Source organism: Artemia sp. Qi Xiang Cuo, chromosome 5 (genome assembly GCF_049724085.1).
Source record: "Artemia sp. Qi Xiang Cuo chromosome 5, ASM4972408v1, whole genome shotgun sequence".
NCBI lineage: Eukaryota > Metazoa > Arthropoda > Branchiopoda > Anostraca > Artemiidae > Artemia > Artemia sp. Qi Xiang Cuo.
The window spans coordinates 44,880,768-44,902,091 of NC_142798.1; the positions used below are offsets into that span (position 1 = coordinate 44,880,768).

At 34.8% G+C, this 21,324-nt stretch overlaps 1 protein-coding gene across 1 annotated transcript in view; it reads right to left on the reverse strand.

The window, feature by feature from the left end:
* Positions 1 to 547: 547 nt before the first annotated feature.
* The window catches only part of LOC148952176 (lachesin-like), a 160,469-nt gene continuing 139,692 nt past the window's right edge, over positions 548 to 21,324 (reverse strand). Inside the window, exon 6 of the mRNA XM_089088866.1 lies at positions 548 to 1,272. Coding sequence (XP_088944992.1) covers positions 1,157 to 1,272 — 116 coding nt within the window. The 3' untranslated portion in view covers positions 548 to 1,156. The remainder of the gene's footprint in view (positions 1,273 to 21,324) is intronic.

The following is a 21,324-nucleotide window of genomic DNA, read 5'->3' on the forward strand; positions in this document are numbered from 1 at the left end:
TTGTCACTTTGGCGTGGATACAGCAGAAATTTCAGGAGCCAGAATTTTACCTAGGGGGATTGGGGCAAAGACTGCCAAAAAGTATCTTTCAAACACTGTTTTCAAGAAATATTTCCATTAATTTTTGTAAATCTTTCGGGTGGCAACACTCTCTTCTTTTTTGTCTATAAATCTACTAGTATAATATAAATCAAGAATCAATACTCTCTTTGAACACGCTGCTTTTCCATTTGTAATTAAAATGAAATATAAATGTAATAATGAGTAAAGCTTTTAGCTAAGACACTGAATTAAATGTATATATATATATATATATATATATATATATATATATATATATATATATATATATATATATATATAAAAATATATATATATATATATATATATATATATATATATATATATATATATATATATATATATATATATATATATATATATATATATATATATATATATATATATATATATATATATATATATATATATATATGTATATATATATATATATATACAAATACTAATATAAGCCCAAATATTTAGCTTTCATGTCCGGAAGTATTTATAAACGGGAAAAAGAGAGGAACATGCTACGTAAAAATAACGTAAAAGATTAGAAAAACCCACAAATAATGCACAAAAAAAAGAAGAAAAAAACGGGAAGAATTCCCGTACAGTAAACTATAGTTGTCGTTAGTTTATCATATCTCAGTTCATTTCGTTTTTTGCTCTTTTTTTCTGTGTTTGTCTTTTTCTCATCTTTTAGTGGTATTTTTTTTTGTATGTTTTTGTGCAATTTGAATTTTACCCATTGATACAGTCTTCCAGATGTAAAGACCAAATATTTTGACTTTTATTAGTATTTGTATAAATTGTTTTTTCAGTTCACTGTATTAATTGAAGTTCACGCATTATCATATTTTCATTTCGTTTTAACTACGGAATCTTTTAAAGATGAGATAGAACGCACTATATAGCAATGCTTAAACATACAACTTAAATGTAATGACAGGTATATCAGAAAGCACATAATCAAATTCTGTACAAAAACATTACACTTCACATCAACGCTCTGCTTTCATAAGTCTGTTAAGGAACAAGCTACATCTTGATTTCTAGATGTTGAGCAACTCACTTCATTTTCTTATTCTTTCTAATGAAGTCCGTCATTATGGAATGTCAAAAGAAGAAAAACTGGTGCCAGAACGTAAAACGTGGCTGTGCTGATTCTATTCTGAGATCCTTGCTGCATGGCCTCCGGGGATTCACCTATGAGCAGAAAAGTAACTTATGTAGTGGGATGTCACGATAACATTTATATATGGCCTAAAGACCCGAAGAAGATGTGTTGTGGAAAAACCGTACGAAAGAATTCTTATCTTGACGAAAGATCTTATAAAGTAAACGGAATGCCGATCACTTGACTTTCTATGCACTTTTTCTGAAAAGGCCGTAAGGTGATCATTACGGAAAGTTTGCGTTCCCTACTGTAATTTGAAATACTCACTAATGTTTAAACGGAACTAAAACAAGTACTGTTGGGTTATAAGGTTTAAAAGTTCTGATGGAAACCCTGGCTTCTTATTTCACAAGTTTGAAAAAAGAAAAAAAAAACGGCCTTGAAATGTCTAGTACCAAATGTATCAAGCTACACCTAAAGCAAATTTATCTATTGCTTAGAATCTTTCGTGGCCTAGAACAAGATTAGGCCTGTGCATTTCCTTCATATCAGTGCTATGCTTCACTTTCTAGACCAGCCTTATCCATAATTGTGTACTAAGTTTACTTAAGAAACAACGTCATACCTTGTTCATCATAAGCTAAAATCACATGTGTGAACCTGACTAAAAGGCCAACTGCAGCGGGTTTCCCCTTTGCAAAGGTTTTCAATGTTAAATGACAAGCTTTGACTTTGACCCTCTTTTACATTTTGTATATCTAAACTAATGTCGTAAACCAAATTGGCCTGCCACCACAAAAGACTTTGAACAAATAGAGGTCGAGACTTTTTTTTTTTAGGTTAACCTAAATACTGGACGACAAAAGCGAATATTTCGGGAGACAACTGCTTCCCTTTTTCTGCACTATCAGAGAAACTAGAAGAAAATGGTGAGTAACGTGGACAAGGTAACTCAGATAAAACCAAACAATGCGGAAAGCCAACAGAAGTGACAAGCAAATAAAGACCAAAATTAGTAGAACTGAAAACTTAAATGCCATAAAGACTAATTTCCAGAGCGAGCCACTCACAAATATCTTCGATTAGCTGAAACTAAAACTCTTGTTCGGTACAAGTGAATGACTGACAGGTGAGTGTTCTTTTTTGTTCGCCAAGTGACCCAACAATTTTTAAATTTTGTGAAAAATTCAAATTTATTTCAGAATGTTGGGCTAAGCTTAGACAACGTATAGGTACTATTTGAAGGATAAAGATGGCTTCAAACGATTATTTGTCTGTTATTTCAAGCAAATTTATGGTCCTATGTCAATTATAAATTCTTGGTCAACCTTCTTAAGACCATAGGTGGGCGTGCCTTGTTCAATCTAACGGTCTAATGTCAATTTTTGAACTCTTAGGCAGCATACCTGAGACTCTAGGCAGGCAAGCCTTTCCAAAAACTAACAAACAAGTATATGTCGAATAAGAGAGACCATGCATACTCCTGCTATTTACCTGTGCCTCAGTAATTTAAACATTTGCCTCTCAATTACTTGGACTATCTGTCTTGGCTTTTCTCTGTCTACAATTAGCCATGTCTTGATGCAACCTATTACAAAATATTTGATAACTTCAATTTAGTGAGCGCAATTATTTACCAGGACAAGCTACGTCAGACGTCTAATTTTTATCAGTGCTTCTTGTGCGCAATCTCTATCGCAACTGAAAGGGGGGGACCGCGTATCATTTTGCGAATGTGTGAATGATACAGGAGTTATTTAAGGGATGAATAAACAATCAGCACCGTCGAAGACTGAATGACAATTTTCAGGTTTTTTTCCTTTTTGAGGACATTATCAATTCAAACTCAGTGCTGAGTTATTCTATCCGTAACGCATTGTTCAGTCCTTCCGACGAACCACAGACTGCAAGGGCAAGGGATTCGGTAGACACCGGAGTTATTAATTTTCGGGGCGGGATCTTTACCTTGATATATTTGCGACCTAATAGTTTAAATTGGTCTATATTAAGTGCATATATTATTTTTCTTTAGGTCTCTGGCAATGTGGTCTGAGACTAACAGTGGTCCGAAAATAACTGATTTTTCCTATTGATCTGTGTTATATGCGTGTATTTTTGTTTACTGTCTATACGCTTTTCCCTCGCAGAATTCATGAAAGTTTCCCTCAGGTACGCTCAGATAACATCCATTCCCTCCCATTTCTCAGGTCCGAAAGAGCTCCTGCACATAAGAAATCAATTAAAATTAAACGATATGGGGCTAAGCTTCTCGGGGTAACTAATTGTGTTCGCTTGCTTGGCAAATAAAAGAATTGTCTCCGGTCTGTCACTCCCAGGTACCGAAAGAGAGTTTGGGTTTTTTCTAATCATAGATATTGGTGAGTGGCTCTCTCTTGGAATTAGGTTGCTACTATTGAATTTCTAGCCTTAATGAAAATAAAACCAATACGTTCATTGAAAATTGTTTTCTCATTCCTGCATGTCACATTTTTGTTATCCTTGTAAATTATTTTCCAAAGATTTAATAACATTTAAATTGTTTCACTATTATTTGCTAATCCTTCAAATAAGGGCCCAAGTCTTCTTTGCTGCGTATAGGCACCAAAATAACGCCATTATTCATCATCAAGTGGCCTAAACTGGCCACCGAAATTCCTCAGAAGCCAAGAACAATAATGTCTTCTACCACAAATGCCTTTGATGTATACAGAAGCAGCGTGGCTAATGTGGTACTTTTAGTGCTTTTTTACTCTTTCTTATTTTCCGAGACACTGGGACATTTTCCGAGTCTAAAATTAAGATCATTTTTGGAATTTTTCAAATCGAATTCACAAGTTTGATTTTTACTCTGTTCGTGAGAAAAAATAAGCTTTTGCTTTTACGTTTCGTATTTTTCTAGTTCGTAATGTCCATTTGTTTTGCGTAATGTCCATTTGTTAGGCGGTCCAATAGAGAAAGCAACAAAACATTCCTCAGTAGAACTGGAACCCCCTCCCTCCCTATCAGTTTAAGACGTAGGGCTCTCAAATGAAATTTCTCAAAAGTAAACGTTTTACATCAATTTGGTGGCAAAACAGAGCAAAATAAACGAGCTGAAGACAGAGATCTGTTTGATAAAAAAAGCGCAGAATAAATGTTTTTATTTTGAACATAAGGGTTACTTTTTATATATTTGAAGTGCAAAGTTGTCTTTGTTCAAGTTAAAATTTACGTATGTTTGAACACATTTCTAGAAAAGTTAGAAAACATTTACCGCTAGAAGGGATCCTGGTCTTTGAGGGCTACAATTCGGTTACCGTTACAGCTTTCTACATAAACCATTATGAAGAAATGTGAATAATTCTACTTTGAAAATTTGTTTGTCCATCTTTTGGTCAGTACTTTGTCAGGTCAGGTCATAAAAGCATAAAGCGCATGGTTAGGTGTGGTCTGGGTGCCTCTAATAATATCATGAATATGCAGCATAAGCTTGTAATTGTTAATCTTTCACTGCCAATGAATTATATATCCGTAAATTCCAAACAAGAAGTATTGTTAAAGTTCCGTCAAACCATCTGAGAATTGTTCCACTCAAAACTATTGGAAGGAGAATCAAAGGTCAGACCACTACATTATGGAGGCTCAATAGATAGCTCTATTGACTTTGGTAGATTTCTTTCGAGACATAAGTCAGCCCCTGCCAAAAAGAGGTACAACATTTTCAGAACTGAAAAGACAATAGTAGACTACCAAAGTCAGGGTGGCAGCTGCAGAAGGGATCCAATTAGATAAACAAAGGTAATGTCATGCTATGTTTTGGTAGCCTTGCAACTTATGACAGAGCAGGTTAATGGTTTATCCTTAAATTTCTCGAATGACCTGGAATTTTAATTGAATTTAGAGTCTTGTTCGACTTCAGTTTTCTGTTCCTTTTTGTTCATCTTTATTTCCAATAAATAGTATTTACTATAAGCTCGTGCTTGTTTTTATATGCAATAGGTCTACTATCCCGTAAAAGAACAGATGAAATATCGGTGACCTGGAATGGGAAAAATATATCAACTACCGATTCACCTTCAAGAGAGTTATAGATCCTACAACCAAAAGCTTCCTTGGAATCTTATAATTTTCAAAAACCATTGGTTTTTGAAAGCCAAACCAAAGTAAAACCCTTAAACATGTTTCCTTTCAAATGACTGGCAACTTATGAATAAGGCCTTTGGACTATGTTTTCCTAGTGTTAGACTCCATTTCGTAATTACAGAACTCGTATATGAATATCGAGAGAAAAGTAAAAATTGAGGCTAAACGTCGACATCTAGATACTGCTTCACTAATTTTCTTTTTTAACAATTTATAGTGTAATCCAGTTTTAATTCTCTCGATACAATGAACACAAAACTTTTCTTCCAATAGACTCCTGAGAAATTGCAAACTTGTTGATCAAACACTACACCCGCATAGCACTTAGGACAAGGATCGTAAAGTATGCCCTTGGGGAAAATAAGGTTTTTATAGAAAGTTTTGTCGTAGAAGCTTTTTTACTTACTCTATTGGAAATTGAGATGACTAGTTCCTTTTGTATTAGTTGAAAGTGATCAGAGGGCAAATGCCCCCCTCCCCCAAGCCCATCATTTCCCCGCACACTTCCAATAAAAATTTTCAGATAGCTATTTTGTTTAACTTATTTCAAAGGTCTAGAAATTATGTCTTTGAGGATAACAAACCATCCTCAGGGCAAGGGTTGTAAGTTATGCCCTGGGGGCATATAAGGTTTTTATAGAAAGCAAGGTCATATAAACTTCAGAAGGGGCTCATTGGATCGGTAATCAGACGCTCTAGTGCTCTTTTTAAGAGCCAAAGTGATCGGAGGGCAGCTACCCCCCCCCCACACACACACACGTCGTATTGTCCCGAAATGCATATTATAAAAATTTTGAGATAGCCATTCTATTCAAAATAGTCTAAATATCATATATTAAGGCTTTTGGGGTGTAAACAACCCCCAGATATTAGGGGCAACGGTTGTAAGGTATATTCAGGGGGTATTTAAGGTTTTTATGGAATGGATGGCTGTTTAACTTTAGAAGAGGCTCTGTCTTTTTCTTTGAAAATGACTATGTAAAAAAGTCTTTTTCGTATGAAAAAGACTTTTTCCACAAAATAAGTCTTTCAAGAAAAGTAAGGAACTCCATTAAACCAAATATGAACAAAAATAGAATCAAATACAGCTACATTTGACTACATATACGCATACAACTACCATTCCAGTTGCCATTCCAACATATATCTCGGGATCTTAGCATTCTCCATAATCGTGCCCAAGTTATCACCAACTTCCTTTTCGAAAGACTCATGAACATAGGTTGACTTGAGATAAAGTGAACAGTCTGGCTTGCGATTCCAGTTGATGTTCAGGATCCCCTGAAGGCAATTGTTTTCGAAGGTAAAATCCAAATTTCTTGTCGCATATTTTATTTCCATAAAGTAGCGTCATTTTCAACTTTGTAGAGCAATTTTTTACTGACATAGGCTACTAGCTTTAATCGATGAATAGCTCCACTGGCTTGCCTAATTATGTTCAGCTGCACTTCAGCTTGCTTGATCCTGAACTTTCACTTTGCTGTCAAGACACATGGACTCTATGACCAGATAATCAGCTTAATCTCTATACTTTATATCCACTATTGATATATCCTTTATATTATTATTTTCCATTTATATCCAAATTAAATCTTAGTGCCAAGTCAGCTAACATTTTCAGAGATAATGCTGAACAGGTTCTGGAATTTGGCTTTCTTCTTCTCTATCAAGGCAATGTCGTCAGCAAAATCCATTTCGGCTAGAATTTAAGATTCTTCAATTTAAATACTCAGTCCTGTACAATAACAAAACAGGTTGTCGATCACGAGAACAAAGAGGAGTGGGAGAAGAATTCAGCCCTGTTTTACGCCAAACACGATACCAAAATACACATTATCCTTTACTTGGGTCTGAAAAAAGTATCCTCATACATTACAACAACTAGTGACTGTGTTTTTTTTAGGGACCCTATAATACCATAGGATATCCCAGTGTGTCACGATTAATGTTGTCGAAAGATTTTTCGAAGTCCACGAATTCCAGGCACATTTTTTCTTGACATCACAAAATGACATAAGTGCCTCATATGATTGAGCAGCAATTTTCAATTACCATTCGTTATGTGTTGATGATATTAATTGCAAAAACGATACGGCTGGAGTGCGTGCTGTTTGTCCCACAAGTTCCTTATGAGGGCTTTCTGGATGAGCCAGAGAACAATCTATGAAAAGAGTTTACCTGGAATAGGCTTGATAGGAGACTGATGCCCCTCCAGTTGTCATATTCTCTCACATCTCCTTTCTTGAAAAGTCTAATTACCGTGCTTTGAGGTTGCAGGGATTTCTGGCGAATCCAAATAGCGGGATTCATCCAGAGTCATTTTGAAATGCAAGGCTCATGATTATGAAATTTATGATGGGTCTGAGGTATTTTTTCCGCTTGTATCTTTGATTGGTCAGTTTACATTTCAGTTTGCCCTAAAGCTTCTTTGGGAATCTATGTTTTGTTTTTTGTCAACATCAACAACAAAAATCATAATAATACCCAAGATTTTTCAAAAGAACTAATGAAATTTAAATTGAAAATTTAATATATACTGATATTCCTTCCTGAAAGCCAGTTTTGTATTTATTATCCTCATCTTACCTAAAACAGTTGTGAGAATTGACCTACATGAACTAGATATTTTAATTATTTTCGGTCAATTCACCATTTCCTATCAAGCAAGGAATGGTGCCTTAGAATATGAGTCTCGAACAGCTTTATTTCAATTCTATATTCTAGAATTCCCACCCTTCCCCTTCGGTTTGCGGTTTCCATGCCATTCTTAAGCTGATCTAAGCAATGGGCCCATGTACCATAGTGCTTGCTATATGATTGGGTTCAAGACTACATAAAACTTTTGTGCCGTTTTATTTAATTCCGAAAAAAGGACAAAAGACTAAAGCTGACGAGAGTAGAAAGGGGGGTCCGACTCCGAACATTACCACGTGGTTTATGGTTTTGTCAGTGAGAATGAAAAAACAGGAATTTTCTCATTTGAAAAAACATGAATTTTCTCACTTTGATGGATGTTTTATGGTTTTTGTCAGTGAGAATGAAAAAACAGGAACTTTCTCACATTTTTGGATGTCAACAGCAATTTATGTCTGTTTTATGGTTTTTGTCAGTGAGAATAGAAAAACAGGATTTTTCTCACTTTGATGGATGTTTCAAGATCGATTTATTTGTTGTTGTTTGTCCAGGTGTAATGACAATGGGGTGATTTACATAATCGAGGGGGATTATTGATTCACGAAAGGGGAATTAAGAAACAAACATGGCTTCTTTGTTGTTTGGCTAACCTAACCTGAGAAATTGATTTACATAATCTGCGGGGGAATTATTGATTCACGAAAGGGGAATTAAGAAACAAACATGGCTTCTTTGATCTTTAGGCTAACCTAACCTGAGAAATTGATTTACATAATCTGCGGGGGAATTATTGATTCACGAAAGGGGAATTAAGAAACATTATGGTTTCTTTGATCTTTAGGCTAACCTAACCTGAGAAATTGATTTACATAATCGGCGGGGGATTATTGATTCACGAAAGGGGAATTAAGAAACATTATGGCTTCTTTAATCTTAGGTCTGAGGGATAAATGTTCTTTAGGTCAGAGAGAAAAATTAATATTCTATTTTTAAATAGGGCTTCATTGATCTTTAGTGTCAGAAATTAGAAATGAAATCACTTGTTATCTTGGAATTATATGGGAGTCTAAAGAGATAGAAATTCTATTTTTAAATACGACTTCACTGAGCTTTAAGTCGGAGAGATAAATTGATATTCTAACGAAACCTTAATAGTGCAGCTAGGAACATTTATGAGATGAAGAGATTAACGTAGGAAAGGGTTTCCTAGAAATTTGAAATGTGAAAGCACAGAGATGCCAAAAACAAAACGAACACGCTGAGATTACGTTTAGGGATTATTTGGGTGAAACTGTTTTAGACATTTTAGGGAATTATTTCGGCGAAACAGTTAGAGACATTTTAAAAGATGATTTTAGAAAAGGTTTTAGAAGAGGTTTTGAGTGTGGTCGTTATAGTAAATAAGTTCTATTTGAACAGTGGCGTGAGGTCCTCTACCCCAACCCCAAAGGGCCCCGATCGCCCTACCCCGACTCAAAGGGCTCCGCTCCCCATACCCCAATCCCGAAGGAACCCCCCGGTCCCCAAAGGTTCCCCGGGCTCCCATCCGGCCCCCCAGACCCCCAAAGGCCCTCCCCGGGCCCCCAAAGAGTCCCCTCCATATTTTTAATACTTTTTTTAAGGTTTTATTATATCTTTTCAGAACAAGTTATTTTCTTAATGACCATCCTAAACCCATTTTACAAGTTGAAATGGCAAAACCGTTTTAGGCATTTTAGGGAATTATTTTGGCGAAACAGTTAGAGACATTTTAAAAGATGATTTTAGAAGATGTTCTGTTCCAAATTTTTCTTAGAAGATAGAAAAGTTCAAGTTCTCTTCTGAATTTTGCCAAAAAACATAATTCAATTCTAATTTCACCAAAGAAAATAAAAAGTTTCCACTTCAGTTTTAAGTTCACCAAGACATAAAAAATTTAAAGTTCAGTTCTAAATTTTTCCGTAGAAGATAGGAAAAGCTATACCATGATTGTGATTATTTTCCATGAAGATAAAAAGTTTCAATTTAATTCTAAATTTTCTTAAATTCAGTTCCGGCTTTTCTCAAAGAGATGAAAAAATTTAAAGTTCTGTTCCAAATATTTTCCCGGAAGAAGAAAAGTTCAACTTCGATTCTGAATTTTCTTAATGAAAATGAAATAAGTTATTGATCAATTCTATTTTTCCAAATAATATAAAAAGTTTCCACTTCAGTTCATATTTTTCTCAAAGAGATTAAAAAATTTAAAATACTGTTCCAAATATTTCTTAGAAGATAGAAAAGTTCAAGTTCTCTTTTGAATTTTACCAAAGAACACAATTCAATTCTAATTTCACCAGAGAAAATAAAAAGCTTCCACTTCAGTTTTAAGTTCACCAAGACATAAAAAATTTAAAGTTCAATTCTAAATTTTTCCGTAGAAGATAGGAAAAGTTATACCATGATTGTGATTATTTTCTATGAAGATAAAAAGTTTCACTTTAATTCTAAATTTTCTTAAATTCAGTTCCGACCTTTTTCAAAGAGATGAAAAAATTTAAAGTTCTGTTCCAAATATTTTCCCGGAAGAAGAAAAGTTCAATTTCGATTCTGAATTTTCTTAATGAAAATGAAATAAGTTATTGATCAATTCTATTTTCCCAAAATAATATAAGAATTTTCCACTTCAGTTCAAATTTTTCTCAGAGATGAAAAATTTAAAATACTTCCAAATTTTTCATAGAAGATAGAAAAGTTCAAGTTCTCTTCTGAATTTTACCAACAAACACAATTCAATTCTAATTTCTCCAGAGAAAATAAAAAGCTTTCACTTCAGTTTTAAGTTCACCAAGACATAAAAAATTTAAAGTTCTGTTCTAAATTTTTCCGTACAAGATAGGGAAAGTTATACTATGATTGTGATTATTTTCCATGAAGATAAAAAGTTTCACTTTAATTCTAAATTTTCTTAAATTCAGTTCCGACTTTTCACATAGAGATGAAAAAAATTTAAAGCTCTGTTCCAAATTTTTCATAGAAGATTGGAAAAGTTATATTTTGATCGTGAATATTCAAGTTCTCTTCTGAATTTTACCATAGAACACAATTCAATTCTAATTTCTCCTGAGAAAATAAAAAGATTCCACTTCAGTTTTAAGTTCACCATGACATAAAAATTTTAAGTTCAGTTCTAAATTTTTACATAGAAGATAGGAAAAGTTATACTATGATTGTGATTATTTCCTATGAAGATTAAAAGTTTCACTTCAATTTTAAATTTTCGCAAAGAAGTGAAGAAAAGTTCAACTTCGATTCTGAATTTTCTTAATGAAAATGAAATAAGTTATTGATCATTTCTATTTTTCCAAATAATATAAAAAGTTTCCACTTCAGTTCAGATTTTTCTCAAAGAGATAAAAAATTTTTAAATACTGTTCCAAATATTTCTTAGAAGATAAAAAAGTTCAAGTTCTTTTCTGAATTTTACCAAAGAACACAATTCAATTCTAATTTCACCAGAGAAAATAAAAAGCTTCCACTTCAGTTTTAAGTTCACCAAGGCATAAAAAATTTAAAGTTCAATTCTAAATTTTTCCGTAGAAGATAGGAAAAGTTATACCATGATTGTGATTATTTTCTATGAAGCTAAAAAGTTTCACTTTAATTCTAAATTTTCTTAAATTCAGTTCCGACCTTATTCAAAGAGATGAAAAAATTTAAAGTTCTGTTCCAAATATTTTCCCGAAAAAGAAAAGTTCAACTTCGATTCTGAATTTTTTCAATGCAAATGAAATAAGTTATTGATCAAGTCTATTTTCCTAAAATAATATAAAATTTTCCACTTCAATTCAGATTTTTCTCAAAGAGATGACAAAATTTAAAATATTGTTCCAAATTTTTCATAGAAGATAGAAAAAGTTATATTTTTATGGTGAGTATTCTTTATGGAGATATGGAGTTCAACTTTAATTCGAAGTTTTCTCGAAGAAGTGAAAAATGTACATATGTTTTTCTGAATTTTCATATAGGGGAGAAAAAAAAATTAGCTTATTTCTGAAATTTACCAACTAAAATGAAAAATATTTCATTTCACTTCATGATTTCTCAAATAAATAAAAATTTAAAGCTCAATTCTAACTTATCCCATAGAAGATATAAATGGCTATACTATGATTGTGATTATTTACCATGAAGATAAAAAGTTTCACTCTATTTCTAATTTTTCTTAAGTTCGGTTCATTCATCTAAGCACCAAAAACAATAGCTTAGGTTAGGTATAAATAAATATTAATAAACAATTAGAAACATTTCTCCATGTTTAAGTTAGGCTAGGTTAGGTTAACTTATCATGAAAGCTCATGATAAGCTAACCTAACCTAACTTAAACATGGTAAAAAGATTAAATTAGGTTAGGTTAGGCTAGATTAAGTTAGGTTAGGTTAAGTTAGGTTAGGTTAGCCTACGTACGCGCGCGTAGGTAGGCTAACCTAACCTAACCTAATTTAACCTAACCTAACTTGAGAAAAATCTGAACTGAAGTGGAAAATTTTTATATTATTTTGGGAAAATAGAATTGATCAATAACTTATTTCATTTTCATTAAGAAAATTCAGAATCGAAATTGAACTTTTCTTCTTCCGGGAAAATATTTGGAACAGAACTTTAAATTTTTTCATCTCTTTGAAAAAGGTCGGAACTGAATTTAAGAAAATTTAGAATTGAAGTGAAACTTTTTATCTTCATAGAAAATAATCACAATCATAGTATAACTTTTCCTATCTTCTACGGGAGAATTTAGAAGTGACCTTTAAATTTTTTATGTCTTGGTGAACTTAAAACTGAAGTGGAAGCTTTTTATTTTCTCTTGTGAAATTAGAATTGAATTGTATTCTTTGGTAAAATTCAGAAGAGAACTTGAACTTTTCTATCTTCTAAGAAATATTTGGAACAATATTTTAAAATTTTTCATCTCTTTGAGAAAAATCTGAACTGAAGTGGAAACTTTTTTTATTATTTGGAAAAATAGAATTGATCAATAACTTATTTCATTTTCATTAAGAAAATTCAGAATCGAAGTTGAACTTTTCTTGTTCCGGGAAAATATTTGGAACAGAACTTTAAATTTTTTCATCTCTTTGAGAAAAGCCGGAACTGAATTTAAGAAAATTTAGAATTAAAGTGAAACTTTTTATCTTCATAGAAAATAATCACAATCATGTTATAACTTTTCCTATCTTCTACGGAACAAATTAGAACTGAGCTTTAAATTTTTATGTCTTGGTGAACATAAAGCTGAAGTGGAAGCTTTTTATTTTCTCTGGTGAAATTAGAATTGAATTGTGTTTTTTGGTAAAATTCAGAAGAGAACTTGAACTTTTCTATCTTCTAAGAAAAATTTGGAACAGAACATCTTCTAAAATCATCTTTTAAAATGTCTCTAACTGTTTCGCCGAAATAATTCCCTAAAATGCCTAAAACGGTTTTGCCCATTTCAACTTGTAAAATGGGTTTAGGATGGTCATTAAGAAAATAACTTGTTCTGAAAAGATATAATAAAACCTTAAAAAAAGTATTAAAAAATATTTAGGGGACTCTTTGGGGGCCCGGGGAGGGCCTTTGGGGGTCTGGGGGGCCGGGTGGGAGCCCGGGGAACCTTTGGGGGCCGAGGGGTTCCTTCGGGATTGGGGTATGGGGATTGGAGCCCTTTGGGTCGGGGTAGGGCGATCGGGGCCCTTTGGGGTTGGGGTAGAGGACCTCACGACACTGTTCAAATAGAACTAGTTTACTATAACGACCACACTCAAAACCTCTTCTAAAATCATCTTTTAAAATGTCTCTAACTGTTTCGCCGAAATAATTCCCTAAAATGTCTAAAACAGTTTCACCCAAATAATCCCTAGACGTAATCTCAGCGTGTTCCTTTTGTTTTTGGCATCTCTGTGCTTTCACATTTCAAATTTCTAGGAAACCCTTTTCTACGTTAATCTCTTCATCTCATAAATGTTCCTAGCTACACTATTAAGGTTTCGTTAGAATATCAACTTATCTCTCCGACTTAAAGCTCAGTGAAGCCGTATTTAAAAATAGAATTTCTATCTCTTTAGACTCCCACATAATTCCAAGATAACAAGTGATGTCATTTCTAATTCCTGACACTAAAGATCAATGAAGCCCTATTTAAAAATAGAATATTAATTTTTCTCTCTGACCTAAAGAACGTTTACCCCTCAGACCTAAGATTAAAGAAGCCATAATGTTTCTTAATTCCTCTTTCGTGAATCAATAATTCCCCGCCGATTATGTAAATCAATTTCTCAGGTTAGGTTAGCCTAAAGATCAAAGAAACCATAATGTTGCTTAATTCCCCTTTCGTGAATCAATAATTTCCCCGCCGATTATGTAAATCAATATCTCAGGTTAGGTTAGCCTAAAGATCGAAGAAGCCATGTTTGTTTCTTAATACCCCTTTCGTGAACCAATAATTCCCCCGCCGATTATGCAAATCAATTTCTCAGGTTAGGTTAGCCAAACAACAAAGAAGCCATGTTTGTTTCTTAATTCCCCTTTCGTGAATCAATAATCCCCCTCGATTATGTAAATCACCCCATTGTCATTACACCTGGACAAACAACAACTAATAAATCGACCTTGAAACAACCATCAAAGTGAGAAAATACCTGTTTTTCTATTCTCACTGACAAAAACCATAAAACAGACATAAATTGCTGTTGACATCCAAAAATGTGAGAAAGTTCCTGTTTTTTCATTCTAACTGACAAAAACCATAAAACATCCATCAAAGTGAGAAAATTCATGTTTTTTCAAATGAGAAAATTCCTGTTTTTTCATTCTCACTGACAAAACCATAAACCACGTGGTAATGTTTGGAGTCGGACCCCCCTTTCTACTGACGAGCGCGCTGGTCGAGCTGGAAAAACTCCAGCCATTACCTTTGACCAACCGCTTTACTGGAAGCCAAAGTGTATCGTCGATGCAGATCCCGCCACAAGTGCTTTAAGAAATGCTATTGCTGTCCTAGGTAGATTTTACACGGGCATGAGTTTCCTAGGAGCCATTGCCTTCCTTATGGCTGACTCGGGACTTTTGGAAATCCTAAGTCCAGTATACGCTCCTGACGCTGGGCGAAGTATTTTACAAGGCAAAGCTGTCTCTCGTGCTGTTTGAGATCATGGTCTGATGGAGGTAGCCCTTTATGCGAACCTTTTATCATCAGAACTCAAAAGCACTGTTTGATGGCAATGATGTGTTGCCAGAACCCCTTGAAAAGGGAAAACAGGTGTACGATTTGCTCCTTTAAGGAGATACCATTGACGAAACGCAGGTGTCAGAAGCAGCAGAGCTTATCCATGAAATAGTTCACAGTGTAAAAGAACGATTATCCGAGTCCAGAGTTGTCCGTCTTTGGTCTCATTATCTGGACCTACTAGGAATCTTGAGAAAAAACCTGAGAGGTTTTTGTAGAAAAAACCTGAGAGCAAATTGTTGCAGACAATTTGGACATCTGCTATGCCTACTTTGGTTCTCGTTAAAGAACGCATGCAGATCCTGACTGGCCTTGAAGAGTTGACTATTGAAAATCACGCAGAAGCGATAACTTCGAGGAGAGCTAGAGATTTGATGGACGTAGAAAAGATAGCTTGATAGATTGAGACACTAGAATCTCTTCAGGCAGTATTCACCGCTATTGAACGTGATTATTGGTGTTCGTACTCATCATCTGTAAACTTAGACGATGCCAATTCTTTGGGAGAAAATATTCTGAAGGGCATAGAAGCGAAAGAAATTTACAAACATGTTTTCATAAGAATAGATAATGCCGTAACTATGACTAAGAAGTTCTCTGTGGTGCTATATAATGAGAAAGAAATGGTCAAACCAGCTCTAATCGTTCAACGTCAAGCATCAGTGGTTAGCACCAGTGGTTCTGACTTGAAAGAGGCTCTGTTAAATCGAGCTCTATACTTTTCCACCATCACTCTAGTTCGTTTGAGGTGACGAGGTCAGCTGACAAAGCCTCTCTAACAAATGCACTGATGAAAATTTATGGGCTCTATGGTCCATTCAAATTGCCAACCATCCAGAGAGTTTTGGAAGGTGGCTGGCCAGTACACAAAATACCGTGGACTGGTGGATTCACATACTCTAAGGTAGCAGAATTTTGCATAGATTATGTCAAAAGACATTTCGGACAGGTAGTGGCAGTTTTTTACTCTTACACTCATACACCAACGACAAAAAAGTGCATACAGATGAAGAGAACTAAAGGTTTGTTGCGTCCAACCATTGAATTTTTCCCTAAGAAGATAGTCAAAAGTAAGGAGGAATTTTTTAGAAGCCCAAACAATAAACAACGCTTCATCGACCTACTTACTGAGAGGCTGGCGAACTCAGGATGTAGTTTCACAGGCTCAGGATGATGCCTGTGAGTTGTACACACAGGCATCTTAGTTGTACAAGCTGCAGTCAGTTGTGCTGAAACTTTGTCGACCACTTTAATCTGGAATGATACCGACCTATTAATAGCTGTGATAATATTATGTTAGTTTTTTTAATTACTCCACAATGTTATTTATGTTCATTTGTGGGTTAAAAATAAAAAAATAGTCCTTCTGCTGTACCATTCCATGCTTCCTGCATGTAATATCTTCATGCTTACAGACACTGGCGCATGAAAATAACCGACGAGTGTATGACATAAAAAGGATCAAGAACAAACTTGGAGCCGAAGCAGCAGAAAATCTATTCGTTTACCACGTAATGTCTGGCTGCGAGGTAACATCTAGACTTCACGGCGTAGGGAAACCAGGAGAGGTTTCCTTGTCACTTAAAGATGGTATTTTTCAGGATGCTTGCAAGATTTCCATGACACCAGGATCCAACCACCAGGTGATCACCGAAGCTGTAGAGAAGGCTTTGCTCCACATATACAAAGGGAAAAGTAATGAGAAGACCTTGAAGGATGTTCGGGTGAGGATATTTACTATGTGGGTTGCAAGTTCAAATGCTTTTGCTTAGACAGAGCGGCTTCCGCCAATTTTGGGTGCCGCTAAGTACCACTTTTACAGGTGCTATTTGCAAATAATGAACTGGCAAGACGCGTCTGATTCACTAAAGCCTGAATAGTTGGATTGGCGCCTCTCTTCGTCACGGAATATGTACCTTCCCATTATGACAGATGCTTTACCAGCACCAGAAACTCTGTTGAAGATTGTGTGGAGCCAGTGCAACAGCAGGAGCGAGTCTTTCAGATGCAGCTGTCGTCGGACGGTTTACCCTGCAGCTTTGCCTGCGGGGAGTGGAAAGGGGCGTTATGTGCTAACGCTGTAGCAAGACAAAATGAAGACGATAACAAAGACGAGCAACAAGAAGAGTTAGCCTTAGGTTGTGCTTTAAAGTCAAAATTTTGTGATTACCTGAGTTTTAAACGTTTTTTTTTCTATAACTGATTGATCTGAAGTTTTGAGCTCGATTAAAAAATTGGTTTTCAAAAAGTTATACTTATCAACCCCTCCTATTACAGGACCCTCGGAGATGGAAATCAGGTAAATAGTAAAATAAAACTGCTTTTTGACCTGATATTTGGCAATACACTACTTTATTGTATATAAAATGATCCTTTATTCGCAGGAATCCGTCAAATAATAATCTGCGTACTTTATCCAGCCTTATCCCCATTCCATGAAGGTGAAAATTGATACACTGATACAGAAAACTGGATTTCTGACCTAATATTCTGATTCGTCATGCTTGATTTGATAGGAAACGACTATTTAAACTCCAAAATACTTATAAAGATAAGAATCGATTCCCCCCTCATTTCCCCTCTTCAAGGACAAATTTGGGACACTTGTGCAAGAGGGATTTTGGTGGATTTTTTTCGTGTTATTTAGCTGATTTTTCTAAACACTTTGGTGAAGAAAATATTCGGTTGCAATTTCCCCGAGGTCAAACCGTATTTTTACTCTGCTAATGTTATTCACCCTTTTTAGAAAATTCCGTCGAATCAAAGACTGAAGAAGGAACTGCGAGGAGAATGATCTTCATAAATTTAGAAAGACACATCCCTTTAAACCTCTAAGGAATTCAGAATACTTATAAAAATCCCTAAGTCCCTGAAAAGCAAGTGAAAAGCTCACCCTAGATGACCGCAGTTAAAATTCCCATTTTAGACGGGAGATACCTAACTTGGAAGTAGTATCTAATACCGACATCTATGGTACATGCTACCAGGCCCCCCTTGCGACCGAGAACGTGTCAATTAGGCGTAATCAAAAGCTTTTTCCGTCTGTAGTATCCTTAAGGTTTTTTTCATTAATTTGATTTAAATAAGACGGATTGAAACTATAAGTCAGAACGAAATAAATTTAAGATGGTCAGAACTCTTTATTTCAAATAAGCAAGTAAACTATTTTCTTTAAACTGTGTCTTACCCTGCAATAATAGTTAGATCCCTAGCCCCCCCCCCCCAGAAGACAGAAAAAATAATTAAAAGAAACAAAAACATAAGATAAAATGCTATAGGGTATTCTACACCGTAAATTCTGAGTGTGTTCAGCTAATTCTCCTTTGGAAAACTCCCCTTTGGAAAATTCCTTCCGCAAAATTTCTCCGTGGAAAATATCCTCTGAAAATTCCTCCTGAAGAATTTATCTCCCAGAAACTGCCCCCCCCCCCTCCCGCAGACAGTCACTTTCCAGAAATTTCCCCTGCGTTTTAAAGTGATTGTGCAAAATTGTGCATGTGGGGGGGGGGATTTTTTTAGAGAAATTGTCCGAGGGGAGGAATATTTGGAAGAGGAGATTTTTCTGGGGGAATACGCCTAGAACCATTTTACATATATTGTGGAATATAGGTAGAATACCCAGAATCCCTTCCTTTCTTCATTTTCTTTTATTTGTCTGAAGTCCCCCTTTGGCAGTCCATTTTCATATGTGGGGGAGTCGGTTGCGTGAGGAATTAATCATGGGGCAGGATTTTCCAGCGGGGGGATTTCCATATTTAGACCCATAAACTTTCACCGTATTCTTTTCTCTCATACAAAATAATCTGCCAACACGCTTATAAAAATCTCATATTATCCTAATTGACGTTTAGATTCAAATAATCTTACTGACCTATTTTGTATGTGAACACAAACTCGCATTAATAAACAGCCATGAAGAAGGGTATTCAAAACAAATCTCGGTTGTTGCCGAGGAAAGAACAGGGGAGAAACAGAACAGTTTCTTAAGTGATAAAAAACTTAATTTCCTATTTAAAAATATATACAACAACTACTAAGTCCCCTTCTGAGCATTACTGGCTGTATAACCTAAGGTCTCAACCAAAATAAAGTTTTTTGCGTCAACATATGGCCTAAAACAAGAATATTCGAAAAAAAACCTAAAAACTGAAATAATAAAAGATAAATGAAATCTGGAACCATCATTTAAAATAAATTACTGTGATTTTTCAAACTATGTGCCATGCATATCTTCATGTACTTTTTTCATCTTGAATTTATGATTTTAAAAAAATAGAGTGGTTGCGATAATTTATTTTTGTTGTAACACTGATGGTAATTGTCGAATAAATAGTACAATCCTATTTTTTTCATGTTTAAAAATACAAGTACGAAATTTATCACTTAAAAATGATTATTCCTTTGAGTCATATAGGGCATTATTTAAGATAGGAAAATAGCATTGCATAAAAGGAGGCCTTAATTAAGGCAGTTTTGCATCATCGATTTTCGCTGTCTACTAAAGGTAAATAGATTGGTTTCCTCTTTTTTTTACAAAAAAGAGACAAGGGAAATAATAAAAGAATTCCATTATAAACTAAAAAACTCCTAGGTCTTTCTAGACAACACCCTTGGCAATTCCCAAGAAAAGTGCAATTATCTGTTTGCTCTGATTAATTTAGTGTCTAATTCGGACTGCCTTATCTCTGTCTAATAAAGGCTGATTATCCCCCGTGGCGTATCCAAAGCGGGAAAGCCTGACAACGAGAAAATAAGATGCAATATCTTAGTTTTACTGGACTGGGACACAGGCCCAAGAATTGGAGGTACAATCAAAGCCAAAATAATAAAGATTAAAATAGAATTTGAACGTTCGGCTTGACGGTTCTTTCATGTTAGTAGGGTGCCTTAAAAAGAAAGAAAGATGTCGTCAGGGCGCTATGCCTTGAGAATTAAAGAAAGAAAGAAAAATTTTTAACTCCCAGCTGTGTCGACGAAGCTTCAGTCCACTACCATTCAGCTCGACAGCTTCATGGTTTCATATATCGAACCAATTTCTCCTTGGGTGTTCATGTTACATCCTCGGGATTTCCTATTTTTCGGGATTTTGGGACTGATCTCCTATTTTTATGACATAAAAAAACATCATGGTAGCAGTAGTAGCTGAAATTCAGTAGAGAGTGAAACCCTACCCACAATCCTAATATCCGGGTTGCAGGTGTAGCTAGCAACCTATTAAGAGACGATCACGCCCCATACTAAGAAATAAAACAGCCAATAAATTTTAAAAATAGTGTCAGATCGAAATACAAAGCATACTATTAGAACCGCCTAGTCCAAAACTCCTATAAAGGAAACTTATAGTCCCTTGGCTTGAACAACAAGGAACATCTATTGGCTTGAAAACCACAAAAATGGCCGCAACCACGATATTCTGCATCTGATGCATCTTTTTCCGTTTTTTTCCTCTGCAGCTAGCGGGGCACTGGAACATCATAGAGAGCTGTTAAATGGCTCATTTTAAATGAAATTTACGTATTTAAAAACCTTTTATAATGATAAAAAACAGTTGTTAGAATAGAATCAATTTCTTACAAAAAACTGCATTTTTGTATAACACAGGAGTAGCAAATGCTATTAACATCGAATTGCATACGAAGATCGAAATAGTATTTTGAACACTATAAAAAGCATGCAGATATAGTTGTATTTACGTAAAGGATCGGTGTAGTTCTTTATAAATAGGGACTATATTAGTTTCATCGGTATCGTGGTTGTAGAGATAACTGAAACCTATTAAGGAACAAACCGTGGCATATAGTAACTATAAGTTAATATAATAAAATGATGTTTTGAAAACTTGCTTTTCTGAGGAATGGTGCCCTATTTGACTAACTTATCTGCCTGATTCTCTTAGGTTTGTCTCTTACTATTCTAACTAAGAAAAACTCATAGGCTTTTTCCTGCAAGTAATTGTTGCAAAGAATTTTATAGTAAATAACGAACTCTAGCCAATAGTAGCTGAAATATTAAATTAAAATGCAATTTTTGGATAAAAGTTAATCATAGTTGCAGCACCTGCTGCAACCTACTAAGTGGCGAACCACAGCCCATAGTAACCAAAAGTTGAAAAATGTGCTTTGAAAAACGTGTGATACTATCTTTTTGTTATTTTGTTGATGTT